Source organism: Rhineura floridana, chromosome 3 (genome assembly GCF_030035675.1).
Source record: "Rhineura floridana isolate rRhiFlo1 chromosome 3, rRhiFlo1.hap2, whole genome shotgun sequence".
NCBI lineage: Eukaryota > Metazoa > Chordata > Lepidosauria > Squamata > Rhineuridae > Rhineura > Rhineura floridana.
Genome location: NC_084482.1, coordinates 207547117 through 207568100, shown reverse-complemented (window position 1 = coordinate 207568100; position 20984 = coordinate 207547117). Strand labels below are relative to the sequence as shown.

At 45.3% G+C, this 20984-nt stretch overlaps 1 protein-coding gene and 1 long non-coding RNA gene across 10 annotated transcripts; both read right to left on the bottom strand.

Moving 5' to 3' along the window:
• Positions 1-263: 263 nt before the first annotated feature.
• Positions 264-8370, bottom strand: LOC133382429 (uncharacterized). The gene is made up of 4 exons (XR_009761955.1): positions 8087-8370; positions 5153-5258; positions 4864-4995; positions 264-507 (listed from the first exon to the last, which is right to left on the bottom strand). It is a non-coding gene; the product is annotated as an uncharacterized LOC133382429 (long non-coding RNA).
• A 2163-nt stretch (positions 8371-10533) lies between these two features.
• Positions 10534-19305, bottom strand: LOC133382428 (zinc finger and SCAN domain-containing protein 20-like). Of its 9 annotated transcripts, none has more exons than XM_061622150.1 (6): positions 19209-19305; positions 18482-18596; positions 17148-17346; positions 15426-16034; positions 13869-14087; positions 10534-11745 (listed from the first exon to the last, which is right to left on the bottom strand). In XM_061622150.1, the coding sequence occupies exons 2-6, from the start codon at positions 18557-18559 to the stop codon at positions 11507-11509; spliced, it is 1344 nt and encodes a 447-aa protein (XP_061478134.1). In that variant the 5' UTR covers positions 18560-18596; positions 19209-19305; the 3' UTR covers positions 10534-11506. The 9 variants fall into 9 exon arrangements, with proteins under 9 accessions (XP_061478134.1, XP_061478131.1, XP_061478136.1 ...); XM_061622147.1 differs by lacking the exon at positions 19209-19305 and adding an exon at positions 18999-19202; XM_061622152.1 differs by lacking the exon at positions 19209-19305 and adding an exon at positions 18999-19202 and having other exon boundaries at positions 10534-11742.
• Between the last annotated feature and the right edge of the window lie 1679 nt (positions 19306-20984).

The following is a 20984-nucleotide window of genomic DNA, read 5'->3' as shown; positions in this document are numbered from 1 at the left end:
GCTTCCCATAGGCATCTCATTGGCTACTGTGAGAACAGGATGCTGGACTAGATAGGCCACTGGCCCGATCCAGCAGACTCTTATGTCTTAAAAGGGGAGAGCCCCAGCTTGAATTCCTCCATCAGGCATAAAAAGGGGACAGTTTGGGTAACTGTCTTCCTCCATCAAGTCCCCCTCTCCCCCTTTAGCCCTGGGGCTTCCTTGTCTTCACACTCCCCCCTCCCACATTAGCACTGTGGTCCCTGCCCCACATCATACCCCCTTCCAATCTGCCATTGGGTCTTCTCTTGCCCAGAGGGGCCTCATTCTGAAGCAGGCATTATCATGGGAACCTCCACGCCTGGGCCAAACCCTGGCAGTATCCCAGACAGACATCCAGCAAGGGTTTTGTGCTGGCCACCGTTGTTTCCCACTTCTGAGCCTTTGTGGACATCTGCGGCTTCACGGGGAAATTCTGAACTCCTCTCGATGAAATGGATCCATCCAAATCTTTCCCCGAGTTGGAAACTGAGAGAGAGACAGAAGGCCAATATTTATTAGAATTATTATTAGTAGTAATTAAACAATCAGGGGCAGAAAAAAAGGGGATAAGAGAGGAAAGATGTTATAGGAGTAAGAAGTAAAGGTAAAAGAACCAGGGAGATGAAAGAAACTGGCAGTTTCAGGAGTGGGGTGGTAGAATAAAGTACAAGTTGAGCATGAAAGGAGAAGAAATTACAGGAGATGAGTACAGAGGGCTGGGAAGGGGAAAATATGAATAAAAAGTCTTCTCCACTTAGAGCTTCTGGATCAGCAAATCCTGCCTAAAGGGAGGCTGAGTCACAAAATGCTGTGGTAAAGAATTAAGCAAATTTCCAAAGATGGACTAGGTATCAGTCGAGAATGATGCCAGTAATTGCCAGCTGATTATGCCAAATTCTGCCACCACCTATCACCAAACTCTGCTCCTTCACCACCATTTTGTGGCTGGTGGCCCTCAAACTTTTTTAGCCCTCAAAGGGGCCCTGGGGGCAGAAATTTTGAGGATCCCTGTTATAAAGTACTTCCTCTGTAGAGCCTCTGCGCTTCCTCAAAGGTGGGAAGGAGATCCAGCTGTCAGCTCACAAAGGAGCTTCACAGCATCAATGAGCTCCAGGAGAATTAGGGACAGGCAGGCCTGCCCAGCGCCACCTTGCTGAACTGGCGAGGACAGTGGCCTCTGCTCAAGATCCCACAAAGCCTGTCCTTTCACAGGCAAGCTCACCACCGTCCCCTCAGTTGCCAACTACAAGAGCGGAGAGGAGACCTTTCAGGACAGAGTAAGAATGCTGGGCTCAATCCAGACCTTCACGACAAACTAAGCAGCACCATTCCCTGGTGAGACTGTTTTTATTTACTGGATTTATTACCTAGCCTTCACCATAAGATCCCAGGGTGGGTTACCAAAAAAAAAAATAACTGTCATGCTTTTAAACTGCCTTTTTTATTCTATGTTTTAATGTTTTGATCTGTTTTTATGCTATTTGAATTATGTATGTATATTTAGTTATTGCATTTATATTCTGCCCCATAGCTGAAGCTCTCTGGGCGGTTTACAACAATTAAAAACAAATATACAAATTTCAAAACACATTTTTAGAAAGCAATTTAAAAACATGCTAAAATGCCTGGGAGAAGGGGAAAGTCTTGACCTGGCGCCAAAAAGATAACAGTGTGGGCGCCAGGCACACCTCGTCAAGAAAATCATTCCATAATTTGGGGGGCACCACTGAGAAGGCCCTCTCCCTTGCCGCCAGACTCCCAGCTTCCCTCCGAGTAGGCGCCCAGAGGAGGGCCTTCGATGGTGAGCGAAGTGTACGTGTGGGTTTGTGTCAGGAGAGGCTTCCCATCAGGTACTGTGGTCCCAAGCCGTGTAAGGTTTTATAGGTTAAAACCAGCACCTTGAATCGAGCTCGGAAACATACAGGCAGCCCATGCAAACAGGCCAGAATCAGTTTTATACGTTTGAACTGTCTGGTCCCTGTTACCAATCTGGCCGCTGCATTTTGCACAAGCTGCAGTTTCCGAACCGTCTTCAAAGGCAGCCCCACATAGAGCACATTGCAGTAATCTAACGTGGAGGTCCTCTTGTGGATAAGAAATTGGTTAAGAAGCAGAAAGCAGAGAGTAGGAATAAACGGACAGTTCTCCCAATGGAGGGCTGTAGAAAGTGGAGTCCCTCAAGGATCGGTATTGGGTCCTGTACTTTTCAACTTGTTCATTAATGACCTAGAATTAGGAGTGAGCAGTGAAGTGGCCAAGTTTGCTGACGACACTAAATTGTTCAGGGTTGTTAAAACAAAAAGGGATTGCGAAGAGCTCCAAAAAGACCTCTCCAAATTGAGTGAATGGGCAGAAAAATGGCAAATGCAATTCAATATAAACAAGTGTAAAATTATGCATATTGGAGCAAAAAATCTTAATTTCACATATATGCTCATGGGGTCTGAACTGGCGGTGACCAACCAGGAGAGAGACCTTGGGGTTGTAGTGGACAGCACGATGAAAATGTCGACCCAGTGTGCGGCAGCTGTGAAAAAGGCAAATTCCATGCTAGCGATAATTAGGAAAGGTATTGAAAATAAAACAGCCGATATCATAATGCCGTTGTATAAATCTATGGTGCGGCCGCATTTGGAATACTGTGTACAGTTCTGGTCGCCTCATCTCAAAAAGGATATTATAGAGTTGGAAAAGGTTCAGAAGAGGGCAACCAGAATGATCAAGGGGATGGAGCGACTCCCTTACGAGGAAAGGTTGCAGCATTTGGGGCTTTTTAGTTTAGAGAAAAGGCGGGTCAGAGGAGACATGATAGAAGTGTATAAAATTATGCATGGCATTGAGAAAGTGGATAGAGAAAAGTTCTTCTCCCTCTCTCATAATACTAGAACTCGTGGACATTCAAAGAAGCTAAATGTTGGAAGATTCAGGACAGACAAAAGGAAGTACTTCTTTACTCAGCGCATAGTTAAACTATGGAATTTGCTCCCACAACATGCAGTAATGGCCACCAGCTTGGATGGCTTTAAAAGAAGATTAGACAAATTCATGGAGGACAGGGCTATCAATGGCTACTAGCTGTGATGGCTGTGCTCTGCCACCCTAGTCAGAGGCAGCATGCTTCTGAAAACCAGTTGCCGGAAGCCTCAGGAGGGGAGAGTGTTCTTGCACTCGGGTCCTGCTTGCGGGCTTCCCCCAGGCACCTGGCTGGCCACTGTGAGAACAGGATGCTGGACTAGATGGGCCACTGGCCTGATCCAGCAGGCTCTTCTTATGTTCTTATGAGGTTACCAGAGCACTGATTTTATAGTTGCAAACTACCTAAAAGCCATTTTGGCATATAAGCAGTACATAATTTAATAAACAACAACAACAGCAACATTGATATGTTGCAAGAGTGTTAACACCCATTGTCCCTGACCATTGGTCATGCTGGCTGGTGCTGATACAGCCCACAGGTTCCCCCACCTCACCCTTGGTTTAGGTGATCCGATTCAGCATCTTTCCTGCATCTTATACGCTTGTATCCACACAACACTTCATATTCCCCCGATAGTCTTTTGCTTTTATTTTTCTCTCTATATTGGTTTTCTGAGTACTTGGTTTTGAAAAGTCCAAATGTCATTGGACTCCAGTTCCCATCAGCCCCAGCAATTGTGGCCAATGGTCAGGAAAGATGGAGCTGTAGTACAATGGGCACAGGTACCCATCCTTCCTGTAAGGAACAGGGGCCTCCCTATCATGCAAGCAAGTAACATAGAAGGAAAAAGCAGATGCAAGTAACAGAAGGAAAAAGCAGAGAGAGTCAATGTTCATGTGATGTTTTTACTCAGGGAGAGATAGCACTTTTGGGGCTACCCTATTATCAAGATATGGGTTATTTATCAGGGCCAGGCTACCGCTGAGAGCGACTGTAACCAGATCTAGGCTGGGGAAGGTGTGTACGTGTGCACCATTCATCTGAATGGGACACCCAGAGAGTCTTCTGCTGCCTACAACTTTGGCATTTTCTGTCCAAGTGGCACAGAATTTACAGGCTTTGTACTATTCTTCATACACCTGCCAGATTTCAAATATACAGGAAAAAAGGGGCCCTCTTTTAGACGCAGTTGTAAATCATCTTCATTTACTTCAGAAGGCGGCTAGGCAGGCTTTTCTGCTCTTCAAATCGTCATAAACTGCCTGAAATTCCCTACCTATAGGATGGAAAACAGAGAAGCTACAAAAAGGAGAGTAGGAGATGGGTCTCCCTTTGGAAATGGAACGCTGGCAGGACGTTTGTTTCCGTAACTGCTTCTAAGGGCCTCTAATGCCTGAAAGGAGGAGTCAGAGGCCTATAATTTCTACATCATTTGAAGTGAAAACATTGCAAGCAGTAGAAGACTAGCTGGGTCTCCTGTTGAAATAAACATTGGCTTGTTTTAATAAAGGAACTTACCAAAGGTGAATGAGTTACCAATCTGTAACTAAATGAATATAATGAACACATCAATATATAAATGAAATCTTAAATGAAATGTAGAAACTACAAAAAACCCCTAAGCTCCCCACCACCACTGTGGAAACTACCTGTAACCCACATTTCATCACAAATAACCATTATTACTATTACTAATTACATTTCTATCCTGCCCTTCCTCCCAAAAGGAGTCCTGGGTGGCAAACAAAGGACAAACACTAAAAACCTCTCAAAAACAAACATCTTAAAAATAAACCATCTTACAAAGTAATTCCAAAACAGATGTAGAGTGGGATAAGGTCTCTACTTAAAAGGCTGGTTGAAAGAGGAAGACAAATCACTTCTTTTTGGTAGCCCATGTAAACATCTTTCCAACAGAAACTTACCCAATAAAAACAGGACAACAGATATCAAGTTTTGTCCTTCTTGAGATGGCAGCCATCATAATGAGGTCATCATAGTCGTGTGCCACACATAACAACCATTAACGACCATTTACAGTGACGTGCAGTCAGTGCCTATAAAAATATTAAAAACAGTTATGTATCAGGCCCTACAGATTCCCTCATGGGGTCCTAGATTGCCAACAAGGGAGAAACCACCTTGCCCAGCCCTCTGTGGCCTATGGATTCCCTTCTTCTTCTGCGAATCACAGCACAGTGCAAACCATCTCACCTGAAGGACGTCAGGGGGCCCTTCTGACCATTTCTGTAAGGGGGGAATTGTGGGGTTTTGGTCCTCCATGGGTCACGTCACAGAAACAGCACAGCACTATGGAAAACTAGAAGAAATAAGGGCAATTGAGAATGGATTCAAGAACCTTACTTAAGACAGCTTATCACAGAATCGTAGAGTTGGAAGGGGCCTACAAGGCCATCAAGTCCAACCTCCTACTCAATGCAGGAATCCAAATCAAAGCAAATCAAAGCTTGTTATATATAAACATTTCTTGAACATTCATTTGGCCCTGCTGGATCAAAGATCCTAACTATCTCTTAATAGTTATGTATATACCACTTAATGCCAAAACAGGCTTCTAATCCAGCGTCAGGAAGCCCACAAGCAGAACTTGAGTACAACCCCCCTATCTTGCGATTCTCAGTAAGGATGTTCAGAGGTATACTGCCTCCGACAGTGGAAGGAGAACGTAGTCATCATGGCTAGTAGTTTAGGAACTTGAGGGGCCTGCAGGATCAGGCCAAAGGCCTACCTAGTCTAGCATCTTATTTTTAACAGGAGCCAACCAGATCCTTGCGCCCATATTCTTTCAGCCTTTATAGAATGTTTTCAGCCTGAATCATTCTACCTTCCCATCCATGATACGAGGTGTAACAGCCTTTCCCAACCTTTGGGGTCCCAGATGTTGCTGGACTACAGTTCCCATAATTCCTGACCTTTGACCCTGCTGGCTGGGGCTGATGGGAGGTGAGGTTCAACTATACCTGGGGACTCAAAGGTTGGGAAGGGCTGGTGTATGCCTTCCAGGGATTATAGAGCCGCAACTCTCAACAGCCCCAGCCAGCACAGCCAATGCTCCTGGGTGATAGGGAGTTGGGAGTCCAGGAGCATGCAGAGAGCCACAGGTTCTGCAAGGTGCATTTTATCACAAGTAGTTTAAAGTTCAGCTCAAATGGAAAAATTTCACTTCCCAACCACTGTTGCTCCCTCTCTTTAATCATTCTAGTTGGCTTTCTCTTAAATCTTTTCAAGCTCTACAATATTTAAAGCACATGGCTTTCCCCAAAGAATGTAGTTTCGTTAAGGGTGCTGGGAATTGGGGAAAGCTCTGTGGGGGAAAGTCATACAAAACTAGATTACACTGAGAAAAACTGCTTTGCAAAACTATGTATATTGGACAACATCACATACAAACATGCACATTAGGAGAAATGTGCTGGTGAACTCTCATGAGGGGAATTTGGCCCACAGCTAGAATTCCACTAGGGCATTTTTGGAAACAGGTTCCCTGATGCGACCCCCCCCCCTTGTTTCTTTGCCTCGGGAAGGGAGAGACCGTAGCTGAATACAATCCATTGATATTAGATATACAAACACACCGTTTTGTTTCTTGTTTCTGAATATGAGCCTGAACTACTTGTGACAAAATGCAAGCAAGGGAGGGAACACCCTATAATGTTCCTCCCCCTGGCACCACCTGTCAGGTTCCCACCCGTGGCTACCAGCAGTCAGAATCACACTTTTTATTTTTCTTTAGCTCACCCTAGCACAGATCTCACAAGATCCCACTGCTAGGCAGCACCACCAGTCACTCCCTGTAAACAATACTGCTAGAGACTTTGCCTTAGTCTCCCTATGGCTTGTTACTTTGTGTCTGGGTGCCCTTGCTGTCCACAACCCCCCTGTATCTTTGTCTATAAAGCATACAATCCTGGGTTGCTCTGGATACTTGACGATGTTACAATATCTCCCTTCACCGCTGCCACCATTTATTTGATACAGTTTCCCTCCAGCCTTGGTAATTACCTGCCCTCCCTTCTGGTCTGTGTATCCCCAGCCAAGGATCAGGCTTTTAGTAAACCGATAAAAGTATTTATTTGGTAACACCAGGAAATAAGATTACTTTAGGAATGTTCAACAAGCGTATGGTTTCATATAGTGTCACTCTTTATGTTTCCAGTCTTATATATTCTGCCTAAATACCAGCCAAATACAATCCAACCCACAACCAACTCCAATCCACACTCCACAACCAACCACCACCAACTCCCCCACAAAACAGAACCCTGAACCAACTGTCATCCTCTCATTTATGCCTTCAGCCACTCAAACGCTCAGCCAATCATCATACAGCATTCCCTATCATTCTAGCCCAAGTACTCCCCCCTCTCACTCAGTCACTTACCATATATCACTTAATAAACCTGAGAAAAAGACAAATAATTGGGTGTTTGAACAAACTAAACCAGAACTATTAGGCACATAAAAAGTTAGTCATGTCTACTAGCTTCAATGGGTCTGTAGGATTTGCATTCAAAACCACCCCATGTGCTCTAAACAAATGCACTTTGAATGCGCTTTAACTTTTTAATCCTGTCTTGCCCTGGGAACGCAGGCAAGATTTGGATCCACAGCTAGAATTTCACTTTCGGAAACATGGCGCTTTGGGAAACAGAGTGAAACCCTCTTCGAAGCGGGTGGGGCTTTGCATAGAAAGCTGTAATTGAGGACGAGGCTGCTTCTCCGAGCAAGCCTTTTTAAATAATAAAAAAATATATGTAGAGATGTGTCGAGTATGGGCACACACAGTTTACCCTCTCCCCCACCCCATGGGGTTTTTATTCCTTGGCCCCACTTTGGCAACGCGCTTGAAACTGCTTGGGAATTGGGTTCTGAAGTCAAAAGCGGAAAAGCAGGGAGGCCCTGAAGGCAAGTTAGGGAATCCGCGATCCAACACTTTGGGAGGAGCGCACTGGGTTAGAATCCGCCTTTTGCGGGCTTATGGGGCAAAGCGTAAAATCTCAGCGCGTCCACAAAGGTGTGAGGTCGGGAATCCTCTTGGAAGCTGCTGCTGCTCACACGGATTCTCCCGCGCCCCCTACGACTTTCCATGCCGAAAAATATATAAAATAGGCAAATACAGATATTCACCTATTTGCTTTTCTGGCTGTTTTCCAGAAAAAAAGACATTCCCCCTCCCTTGCTGTTTCTCTCCTCTCTGGAGGGGCAGAAATCTCCCACCAACGCGCCCGAGTCCTCCCTGCAAAACCTGGCTGAAATCGACACAACATCGCCAGCCACGCCGGAGGAAAAGAGAGAAAGCCGCTGCCTGTGACGTGGTTTCCGGCCTCAATAGAAACAGAAAGCAAAAATGTGGCGATCCCGTCTAGGAATACAGACTCTGTTCCCAAGCCCACTCCTGGTGGTTGGCCAGTTTCCTTCGAAAACGGTTCGCTCTCACCCTGCTGGGCATTTGCTCGCTTACAAAGCAGTTGGCGAGTTGTCTGGCCTTGGCAAGAGCACGTTTTAAGTGAGAATCCATGCTTTTCAGCTGCCCTAGTTTAGCCACAAATGATTTTATGACGTTTTAAAGTGTTTTTACTGCTTTTGTTTGCCGCTCTGGGCTCCTGCTGGGAGGAAGGGCGGGAATAGAAATTAAATAATAAATAAATAAATAAGAAACAGGGAACTTGTGGCTGCTGTCCAGATACAGTTGGACTCCCCAGCTCTCACCGTTGACCATGTTGGGATGGGAGTTGGGACTCCAGCAACATCTGGAGGGCCAGAGACTTCCCACGGCTGTGAGCTTCATGATTAACCTTTTGTGTTGGGCTGAAGAGAACTGTACATAGGATGATGCCTACCTCTGCATCTGCAGTCTGCTGCTTACCTCTAGAATTCAGGGGGAATTTGCCTCTGAGCCTGGAAGAGATGGCCTTGGGTCAGTGGAAGAGCACTTCCTTTGCATGCAGAAGGCTCCAGCCTCAACACTTGGCATCTTCAGGTAGGGCATGGGGAAACCCCTGCCTATAATCCTGGAGAGCTGCTGCCAGTCTGTGTAGACAACACTGAGCTAGATGAACTAATGGTCTGATTCAGTGTAAGGGAGCTTCCTATGTTTAATTATTTACTTATTATTTGATTTATATCCCACCCTTCCTCCCAGCAGGAGCCCAGGGTGGCATGTTCCCCTGCTTATGCAGATTTTCTCAGCAGGAAGGCTGAACCCACAATCCTTTCTCTAACCAGTGGAGGGATGCTTTTTTTCAGAAGGTCAAGGGCTCCTACATGCCCTGATGGCCAATCTGGGGACTACTTGCTAGTGGTGGACTTGGCCAAAGACCAGCCTCTTTCCATTTTTGCCATGACTATCTCTCCCGCTTCCTTACACAACACCCACCTGAAGCCCAGTCCTCGGAATGTCCACTTAACAGTGAGCACAAATGGGTTTGGTGGCATTTCTCCCAAATAATACTGAGGGGGATTAGTAATGCAACAGACCAATATAGGTACTGATCTGCAACGCAAGTGAAAGTAATTCCTTTCCAGCCTTGGTGTGCCCCCTCACACCCATTCGGTGGCAGAAATCTGCCAATTTCTTCTGAGACACCCAGAAGAAAAACACCCTTATTCTCCCCCAAGCCATGCAGCCATTTTCAGCTAGTAAAATTCTACCCCTTCCAACTGAAAGATGGAGAAAGGCTTCATTAAAAAGCAAAGAGAAAAGCATACAATTGTACTGTGAGGGAAGCGGGAGAAAGAAATAAGCTGGAAAGCTAATGTTTTGAATGGTTTAAATCAGGGCTGAGGAGCCTGCGGCCCTCTAGATCACTGTTCTTCAACCTTGGGTCCCCAGATGTTGTTGGACTACAACTCCCATCAGTCCCAGCCAGCTTAACCAATGGATGATGGGAGTTGTAGTCCTAACATCTGAGGACCCAAGGTTGATGAATAGTGCTCTAGGTATTCTTGGACTCCAGCTCCCATCAGTCCCAGTAAACATTGCCACTGGTCAGGAATCTGGGAGCTGTAGTCTAAAAACTTCAAGGGCCACAGGTTCTCCATCCATGGTCTGTACTCTGTGTATAGTGTGCATTTGGGCAACCAGAACAGAAGTTTGCATGCTGTCTGTTGTTTGGCCCTGAAAGGGAAGGGTTAGGGGAACATTCATAACACCAACACAGTGGAACTAAATGGCTGGTATCTTTTTGCTGTGTCACTCACTCCAAGATGGATAGGGTGCTTGAAGGAGGTTAGGGCAACTCATTTACACTGTCTTCATCTCGATCAGAAGCTATAGTAATTCTAATCGTTTAGAAAGACCTCAGAAGTAACCCTTCTAATTATAGGGCTCTTACTTTGTCATCGCTAGTTAGCAAATTGTATGCCAGCTGCTTCACAGTAGGAAACTTGTCTCTTGGATTGAGGGTGAAAGTGTGTCGGGATGAGCACACAGCAGTTTCTGTGCAATCCTTATTTACCCATAAGTCATCAAAGGGCTCAGCGAGGCTTGTTTCCAAAGTCAGCATCTTTAGAACTGCAACTTAACCTTTGTGCGCTTCTTTATAGTAGAAAATACAATAAAAATTATAAACAAAGAAAAATACACACAAATTTTATTAGTAACTACAGGAAACCTGTTATAATGAGCAATCAATTAAAAACATGTTAAAAGCAGCGACAGCTACTGTCCTAATTGACGTTTCAACTAAATAAGGGAGAAAAAACCCACTGAAGCATCTTCTCCTTGTTCAACCTCTCTTCTCTATCCATTCTACTTCTTCTATAGTCACCTGAACTGTTGGTCTGTAACCCGTGTTTATCATCACAAACTGTTTTGTTCGGATCCAATTATTCATATAGCTTCTCTATTTTAGTAGTGTTCTAACAGCATGAGAGATGATGCGATGATTGCTCAGTTGAGTGGGAAGGAGCTTAATTTATCTGGTTCCTACCCTAAGGAGTTATATAACATGACTATTCAAAACATCCAGCTAAAACGCAAGGTCACAATCACCCTTGAGGTGACAAGAGAAAACTATGGAAAAGGCCCTACTTCATGTAAGTCCTTTCCAAGGTTCTGAAACCCTGGACATTCAAAGCAGAGCCCTATCGGAGTTTTAGATGAGGATTTTGTTTATGTGACTCCATCTAACATGAAATGAGGTTATGTGCTGTGACTGAAGTTCTTTCCATACTCCAAGCAGTTATCTCCTAGTCTCTCTCCCATGTGAGTCCTCTTGTGCTCATCAAAGCTTGATTTATCATCAAAGGACTTACTGCAATATGAACATTTGTGTGACTTCTCCCCCTTGTGAATTATTTGATGTATTTTAAGGTTACATTTGTGATTGTGCATTTGTGAGGCCTCTCCCCTATATGGGCTCTTTGATTTTTTTTTAAAAGGTTTCCATTGTAACCAAAGTTCTTTCCACACTCTGAACATTTATACAATGACATAAAAGCTTTTCTGCAAGCATTTGTATAATTTCCCCTCTGTTTGAGCATTTGACATTTAGCAAGGTTTTCACTCTTAATGTGGATCTCCCCAGATCCCAAGCTTCCCTCAAGTTAGTTCTCTGTGTGGATTCTCAAATAAGCATCAAGATGCTTATCTTCTCTATTTTCAGGTTCAAAGGAGATTCGCCTCAGACATGCAAGAAAATTATCCATTGACTCTTTTGTGATAGTTCCCTCTAGCCTTCTTGATCCATCCTGATCCCAGTTCTCCTTTGTCTCTTCATGTTCTGCGCTGTCTAATGAAATGCCACATAGTGCCACCTCATTCTTCCACTCCTGCAAATCACCTGCTGGAGGAAAGAGGGAAACATGTAAGAGCCCAAAAGGAGAAACAAAGCCCCACATTTCCTACTGTTAAATGATGCATGTCTGTGTCATTTCCTTCATCTAAACTGGTTTCTTCCCACCATCACCATCATACACACACACTTGCAAAAAAGAGGAGACATGAAATCTCAGCGGTGTACAAAAATACTTCATTGGCCCAATGCATTTTGAAATATACTTTTCAGTATATTATTATACAAATAGGAACATTTTGTATAATAAATTAAAATCATTTTATTGCAGAAGTATCAAGTGAAAGTAATAACATTCAGGTCCCGACCAAACAAGGGAAAGCGCATCAAATAAATTTTCTGTGAAATAGTGACTTTTAAAAGCATGCCACTGTGTTCTCTAGTGCAGCCGTCTTCAGCCTTGGGTCGCCAAATGTTGTTCGACTACAACTCCCATCATCCCTGACTATTGGCTAAACTGGCTGGGAATGATGGCCCAACAACATCTGGGGACCCAAGGCTGAAGAACTGCTCTAGTGTGCTCAATGGCCAAGTGAATTCAAGTTCTAGCTAGAGTGGGCCTTATGTCCTCTACAGTAGGGGTTCCCAATGTTATTTTGGGCCAGTTGCCCCATTTGGAATTTTGAGAATGTGCCATGGGCACCAGTCACAAAATGGCTGCCGTGGGGGCATGGCATCATACAAAATGGCTGCCGTGGGGGATGGCAGCTGCCAGATCTGAAAGAGCATTAAAAGGTACAGGGCCACAAAGCCATGCAAGCAAGTCCTCCCAGGTAGTGGGTAATTTCAGACACCACCATACTCACTCAGAGAAATAAACTCTTGGCACCTCTCTGTTGATTTGCATCCCTGCTGTCGGGAGGATGAGCTGGGCTCCTGGGGGGTTGTCAGAAGAGGATTCAAATGGCTGGCAGAGGGAGGAGGGAGGAACTTACCCTCTGTGGAGCGAAGCCAAAACAGAGGACATGCCAGAGATAGGGTCGCCTAGCAATGGGGAGCCTGAGAGCCTTGAAGTTTTAGAATCCCCCCCAGACATTCCCAGGCCCTCCCTTCTCCGCAGCTCAGAGCAAGAGGGAGGGCTGATCACAGCAGAAAGGCGGAGAGATGGTTTACCCTCAGCTCCTCCTTTATCACCCATAGGGGAATCGGACACTTCAGAAGAGGAGGAGGTGATGCCTCCCCCCTCACCACGCACACGCAGACGGTTGAAAAGACAGGAGAGAAGGGGGGGAAGGTGGGCAGTACCTGAGGGGGAGTTAAGGAGGAGCGAAAGGTTGCGTGCCCGTTTAGCCCCTTCTTAAAGAACAGGCGGGAAGCAGCCCCTTGCTCTGTCAACTTTCTCCCATTGTCGCAGGACCTGTATCCCTGTATTGCTTCATGAGAAAGTGCAGTCTTTGTTGGACATTACTCTAATAAAACACGAATTAACTACAACCTCTGGTCTGGTTCCTGAGTCGCATCCTGGGCCTGACACCTGCCCTTCAATGGAGGACACTAGACACTTGCAGTGGTATGCAACTAAGTTTACTTGGAGTAGACCGACTGAAATTAATAGAAATTAGTCCTGTCCGTTAATTTCAATGGGAATATTGGCTGCAACTCATGTTTTCCAGTGAGCTGCTTTGAAAAAGGGGGGTAGAGTGTTGGTTTTAATCATTTCAATCTCACCCTTTGGTGCAGAGTTCTTCTAGCCTTGTTACAGCTTCTCACCAGAAAAAGCCATTCCCCAGGCACAACAGGGATGGGGAACAACTGTGGCCCTCCAGGTATAATAATAATAATAATAATAAAATTTTATTTATGAGTCGCCTATCTGGCCGAATTAACGGCCACTCTACGCGACGTACATTAATACAATAAAATACAATATACAATCAATAAAACCATCATTCATCTAAGCACCACTTCTTCCAAGTAACAACAACATTAATAACTAACCGGCCCCAGAGATCCCATAGGCCTGCTGGACTCCCACTCCCAACAGCCCCAGCAGCCAAAATGGCCACACATCTGGAGGGCCACAGATGTTCCCCTTCCCTGCTCAAAAGGCTGATGAAATAATGCCCGAAGCTTTTCCCACAGACAGCGCAAATGTCTCTTATCTGCATCAACACCTCTCTGGATGGTAGTTTCACTGGGAGCCTCCCAAGGTCGTCCCCAAGGGACAAGTTCGTCTGCTTCCTCCACTGGATGGATGTCCTGCCCATACTCTGCTCCTTCCTGACTTGCTGAGGCAATTTCCTGTCTGCTGTATGAGGAAGACAGCTCTCCTACTTTCCAGGCTGAAGTCCAGTGTGGCCCTTTCCCATCCTCTGAGATTCTCCATTCATTGCCTGTTGGAGAAATTACAGAATCCCAAGTCATTTGTTTCCTGCACTCATGGCTGGTGCAATGGATTCTGCCTCCCCCATGCAAACCTCCAACACTGACCCCCCCCTTTGTTCTTGCCGATGCATCAGCACCAACGACACAACACAGGCATGCTGAGGCTTGTGAAAAACGTTCCTCTCCTTCCCCGTTACGCTTAGTGAAGAAGGTATGTTCCTGCTCCAGGACACAAAGTTCCTGATGAAATCCTGTCTAGCAAGAACATGACTAATCCAGCGATAGCCTTCTTGAGGAGGTCCGTAGCTCAGTGGTAGAGTATCTGCTTTGCATGCAGAAGGTCCCAGGTTCCATACCTAGAATCTCCAAGTAGGGCTGAGAAAGATTCCCTGCCTGAAACCTGGACACCCATTGCCAGTTGTCAGCGTAGACAATACGGAACTGGATGAGCCAATGATCTGACTCGGTATCAAGTTGCTTCCTGTGTTCCTCTTCCTCTGCCCCCAGGAGGTGACTACCATCTTCCCAACCTCCTGGAAAGGTGTCGCATCTGAGCTACGATTGGCTGGAAAACCCAAGCCATCAGGGAGTAAGAAACCTTTAGAAAGGGGGCTGCAGCCACACAGTCTTTGTCCCTTTTGAATCTCCACCCCACAATTTGCAACTGATGCCTGAAGCTGCCAACACCAAAAGTGACCATTGAGAGAAAATTCGGCAATGCTCATTTGGATTAAGCATAGGATAAATCAGACCAATATTCTGGTAAAGTGTTTCATTCCCATTCAGAGCTTCATATTTGCTGTTTCTCCCCACCCCTCTCCCTTTTTAATCTATACTTCCTTTGAATAAACTGCTTCATTGGATTTCTGTCACAAGCAGATGGTGGAAGCAGATAGAACGGACTAGGAACGGTCCCCCGGGGCTATTAGCCTATCCGACAGAGTTGGCACTGGAGTGGGGGACCTCCTTACCATTACAAGACTCTTCAGGGCCTTCCACCCAACAATATCTCACTCTGTCATAGGAACCTATGACAGAGGTGGAGAACCATTTCTAGCCAGAGGTCTAGATCATTTCAGCAGGTGGGCAGGGAGTTTGTTCCCACTTTTTAAAATTGAACCGCAAAGGCACAAGGGTTTGCAGGTGATGGCAATCAGATATTCATCTGAGAGACTGCCTTATGTCTCTGCATCCTCCACGGGAGTTTCTCCTTGACATCGGTAAAATATCAGAAGCCTGCTCCACAGTAAGCCAGAGCAGAGCTTCCGGTATGGCCACCCTTGTTCTGTGGAACAGCATCCCATGTTGAGACATGAAAGGCATTGATTTATCGTAAAAGGACTCACCACAATCTGTATATTTGTATTGTTTCGTCTCTTTGTGAATTCTTTGATGTTCTTTTAGGGCAGATCTGCGGTTAAACTTCTTTCCACATTCTGAGCATTTGTATGATTTCTTTTTTTTATAGAAACTCTGGTGGACTTTCAGATTTCCATGGTTACCAAAGTTCTTCCTGTACGCTGAGCATGCAAATGTTTTCTCTCCCGCGTGGCTTTTTTGATGGGTAGTAAGGTGTGACATAGAAGCAAAACCCTTTCCACATTGCAAGCATTTATACAATTTCCCCTTTGTTTTAAGCATTTGACGTTCAGCAAGGTTTTCACTCTGAATGTGGATCTTCCCAGATTCCAAGCTTTCATCAAGTTTGTCCTCTGTGTGGATTCTCAAATAAGCATCAAGATGCTTTTCCTCTCTGTTTTCAGCTTCTTGTTCTCCAAAGGAGATTCCCCTCAGACATGCAAGAAAATTATCCATTGCCTCTTCTGTGATCGTTCCCTCTTGCCTTCTTGATCCAACCTGACCCCAGACGTTCTCCTTCGTCTCTTCATGTTCTGCGCCGTCTGATGAAATGCCACATAGTGCCACCTCATTCTTCCACTCCTGCAAATCACCTGCTGGAGGAAAGAGGGAAACATGACAAGAGCCCAAAAGGAGGAGAAACGAAACTTCAGAACTTTCCCTACTAAATGATGGATGTCTTCATCTCAATTGGTTTTATTCCCATATTGAAAAGGTTACATCTCTCATCCAACCATAAAGAGATACAGGGCTGTATCTGATGCTTTTCCTTTACAGAGTGGACCCATTGAAGTTAGTAGACATTAGTAACTTAGGTTCATTAATTGCTATGGGGCTCCTCTGAGTAGAACTTAGTTGGATACCATCCAAAGTCTCAAGGGCACACAAAAATATTTCATTAGCCCAATGCATTTTGAAATATACTTTTTTGGGGCACTAGGAACAAATAGATTATATAAGAGAATACTATTACATAATGAGAGCCAGTATAGTGGTTAGACTGGGATCTGGGAAACCAGGGTTCAAATCCCTGCTCAGCCATGAAGCTCACTTGGGTGACTTTGGGACAGTCACTGCCTTTCCACCTAACCTACCTCACAGGGTTGTTGTGAGGATAAAATTAAGAGGGGGAGAACCATGTCTGTATGCCACCTTGAGCTCTTTGGAGGAAAGGTGGGATATAAATGTAATAATAATAATAAAAAATGTATGACTAGGGGCTGCTGTCCCTGCTTGCTCCATTCGCCAACCCTGCCTACTGCCACCAAAAACCTGCCCCCATCCCCCCATGGGTCACCAGAGCCCTCCCCCTCCCCCCACATGGTTACCAGGGCTCTCCCTCTCCTCCCCTCCCTTGGTCTCTCCCACTGCTGCTGCTAGCCTCTCATGCCCGGCCTGTCATTGCATTGCCTGCCCACTCACCAGGTCAGCTGTCTTTGCTGCTGTGCTCCGCCCTTGATGTCATGCTGCGTGACATCATAATGGCTGCTTACGCTTTTAGTAAATAGTAAGATATAGGTATAGAGTCCAACTAATAGCATTCGTGTCCCAGTAGAAAAGGAAAAAGTACAGTGAGCATCTTAAACTAAATCTTGGCATTTCTAAAGGGGCACGTTCAATGTCACAGCAGCTCAGCCAGTGGAAATAAGAACTGAGCAGAAAGGACAAACCATCTCCTTTGCTTTGTCGATTTTTGAGGGGATATTTACCGAGACCTTTTGCAGTTGCCATAGGAGGTACTGGTGAAAAGATGTCCAGAGCATCACAGGACTGAGGCACAAAATGACACCACTTATTAAAACACAGATTGTCTTCCTGGCTGGTTTCCATCCACAGCTGTGTCTGGTTGACATCAGATGGAGCCTGGACTGCCACAGAGGAAGTCACAGTCTCTCCCTCAGATGCTACCTGTGACAACAGAGAGGAACCTGGTCAAGGAAGAGTGACAAAGTTTGGCCTAGCATTATCCTCCACTTTCAACTTAGCAGTCCCACAGTCCTGTACGCGTAAGAAAGTCTTTGAGGTACTCCATTCTGAGGCCAGATTAACCTGACTCATAAATATTCAGTTGACCTACTGTATGTGGTAGGGGATTTGATAGGCCACATCCACAATAACTTCCTCCTGGAATGGCATTGAGATTGGGGGTACCTATCAAGGCCAGGCTGGAGCAGTGAGAGATTGTCACCAAATCCAGGCTGCGATATGGTGTCTGGGTGTGTACCACTCCCTCTGCACCGTACCTCCAAAAATGGTGCTTATGGCCATGTGTTATCACAGATGATGTTTTGTAATGCATATTAATACCCATTGAATAAAACTGGTCCAAGATCATGAACTTTCTTCTTTACCATGATGGCGGCCATCTTGATGTCACAGATCCTCCACCTATCAATGATTATGAATTAAATAAAACCATCCATATATATTGATCATTAACTTTGCCATATGGCAGGGATGGGGTACCTCAAGCCCTGGAGCCTCATGCAGCCCTCCAGGCCTTTCTAACTGGCCCTTGGGGACTCTCCCCAGGTGACACCACTCACCAGTCCTACTTCATCCCTACTTGAGTGTTTTTCCCTGGCTGGAAGTTGTCCTTGAACTCAATAATGCCTCCTGATTGCCTCAATGGGGGATACAGACAGGTGTGTGTGTGTATATAAAAATTAGCTTATGAAATTTACATCTGTTGCTTCACCCACTTTTGTTTCTAGTACATGGCCCCTGAAAGGTTTCCCAGATAGGAATGCTGCCTTTGGGCTCAAGAAGATTCTACACCCCTGACATTAGATTACTCATCTGATCCCCAATTACAAGAAGTGTTAAAACAAGCCATTGGTATTCATTAGGCCCTATAGATCATGAAAAAGCCATTTACAGCCTCCTTCATGTAGTCCTGGACTACCAACGTGGAACGAGATACCTCATCCAGCCGTCCATGATCTCCAGATGCCATTCTTGACTAGGATGGGAAGATATCTCAGGCCCTGACCCATCCCTCAACTTACACCCCACAAACACAACACAGAGCAAATGGTCTCACCTGGGGGAAACTGGGGCCCTCTTGTGTCTCTCCTGGCCATTCCCATAAGGAGGGATGTGTGGGAGTTTGGTCTTCCATGGGTCACTCCACAAGAACAGTGTGGCAGTCTAGAAGACTGGAAGAAACCAGAACAATCAAGAAGCATCAGAATCACTTACAGAAGAAATGAAGAATCAACAAGGCTATTGTGCTTCTTCCGGGGGGGGGGGGGGAAGAGAGATGGAAACAGGAAGAACAGACACTAGAAAGCCATCAGCCTCCTAGATGGTACCCACCATTTGTTTTTAGAAATGCTGAATTTGTTTTATATTTTAAACTTGTATAAACTGTTTAATACAACAGGATTTCCTCACCCCCACACATGCCCTGTGCTATCTTCAAATCTGCTCTGGAGGGTTGGGGAAGTCCCCAGAAGAGATTTAGGGGGTGGACGGGGGAGGAAAGGGGGAGATTGCTCCCTTCTTCATGGAGGAATCTTCTATTTACTTTGGAGATGCAAAATCTTTACGTAACTCACCCAGCTCTGTGCAAAAGCCAAGAGGTTCCACAACCGAGTCCAAAGACAGAGCAAAGCAGCAGCCACTCCAGGTGAGGGTGCAAAGCACATGCAAAAGAGCACAGGAAGCAAAGCAGGAAAAGGGACAAAAATGCAGAGCTAGGTATTTAGACACTACTATCCAAGGTGCAACTTTGGTTCTGCAAAGCTGAATTTACTTCCAAGCCTCACCATACTGCTAAAGAGGCCAGCTGTTGGTCATTTCCCTTGAATTTGCAAGAAGAAAACTGAGATTGGGAGGAAACCTGATATGAAACATCTGAAGGTGGGTCTAACACTGATCTTTTGCACATATTGTGTCCAAAGATTCAGCTGTATTGGAACCGGATCTGTGAGCTGCTTTGGGATATGATTGGTTATTCTATACCAAATAATCCTAAAATATTGTTACTAAGTTATTTAGAAATATTGTTCTTTAAGATACCTTAGAGCAGCCTTTCCCAGCCAGTGTGCCTCGAGATGTTGTTGGACCACAACTCCCATCAGCCTCAGCCAGCATTGCCAATGGTCAGGAAAGATGGGAGTTGTGGTCCAACAACATCTGGAGGCACACTGGTTGGGAAAGGCTGCCTTAGAGATTATATTGAATCTTTTGCTGCCAGAATAAATACTGCAAAAGCTTGAAAACAGAAAACCCTCTATCTTTGAGTCGTATGAGAGGATCTGGGATATTGTTAAATTATCCAAGTTAACATTACAGGAAAGAGCAATAGAGAGAGGCAAATCAGTTTACAGAATGCTTTTTGATATATTGGAACAATAAAATTCAAGATAATGTTCATCCATATAATCTATTTACTTTATTACTATAAGAAGTTATTGTGTTTGTGTGGGTTACTGGGTATGTATTTTTCTTTGGTGTAATTTTATTTATTTATTTTTGGTGTAATTGTTGAAACAAAATAAAATAATTTAAACACTTAAAATAATTTAAACTAGATGAGGAACACAACAGGAGCCCTGCTAGATCAGTCCAATCATCCATCAAGTTCAGCATCCAGTAGGAATGGAAAACCTTTGGCCCGCCAGATGTTTCTATTACTCAGTCAGACCTAACAAGCATGGCTAATGGCCAGGAATTATGGGAGTTGTAGTTCAGAAACATCTGAAGGGCTATTCAGTTCACATTTCAAGCTGATTTTGTGAAATTTACACTTTCTGAAACAATATGAGGACTGAAACGCAGCCATCCTTTGAAATTTGCCACTTACTCGAATTTTGCAATGTTTACACAAATGCCTATATTAGGGGGATGTGCATGTAAAAATAAATATATGAGTGAAAATAACATGCAAAATGCATTGTATCACAAATGTTGCACAAATGTTAAGCAAAACTACAGACCAAAATGTGTTTGTTAGGACATATTTGCACTAAAATGCTAGAGAATTTTCATGAGGATTTTGTTTCTGAAATATTTGCAAATTTCTGCAGAAATGTGGAGAACTGTATTTTAGCAGCGGCATCACTAGCGGGAGTGCGGGGGGGTGCGGACCTCTGGTGCGTGCCCTCCCAGGGGCATGGACGAGGTGGCTGGGCTTGCTTGCGTGCGCGCGCGCACTCGAGACCAGCCACCCCGTCCATGCCCTTGGGAGGGCACGCACCAGAGGGGCACCCAGCTGGAGAAGGCCTGGGAATGCCAGCGTGCCTCTCTCGCCCCGCCGACGCTGCTCCCGGTCTCGCCCGCCCGCCCGCCTCCGAGGAGTTGGAGCAGCCTTGCCGGGCAACAGCGCAGGGCGGGGCGGCTCTGGGTGTCACTCCCCTCATGGTGACACCTGGGTGCTGGCCGCACCCTCCACACCCCGGTAGTGACGCCCCTGTATTTTAGATCAGAAAAATAAAAAGCTGAGAGAAGCAAAACTGATGGATCTTTCCATTCCTTCTCCAGAGAAGAAAGAAGCTGAATCGGGGAGAGGCAGAGATTTCTTCTGGGGAAGTACAGAGAGG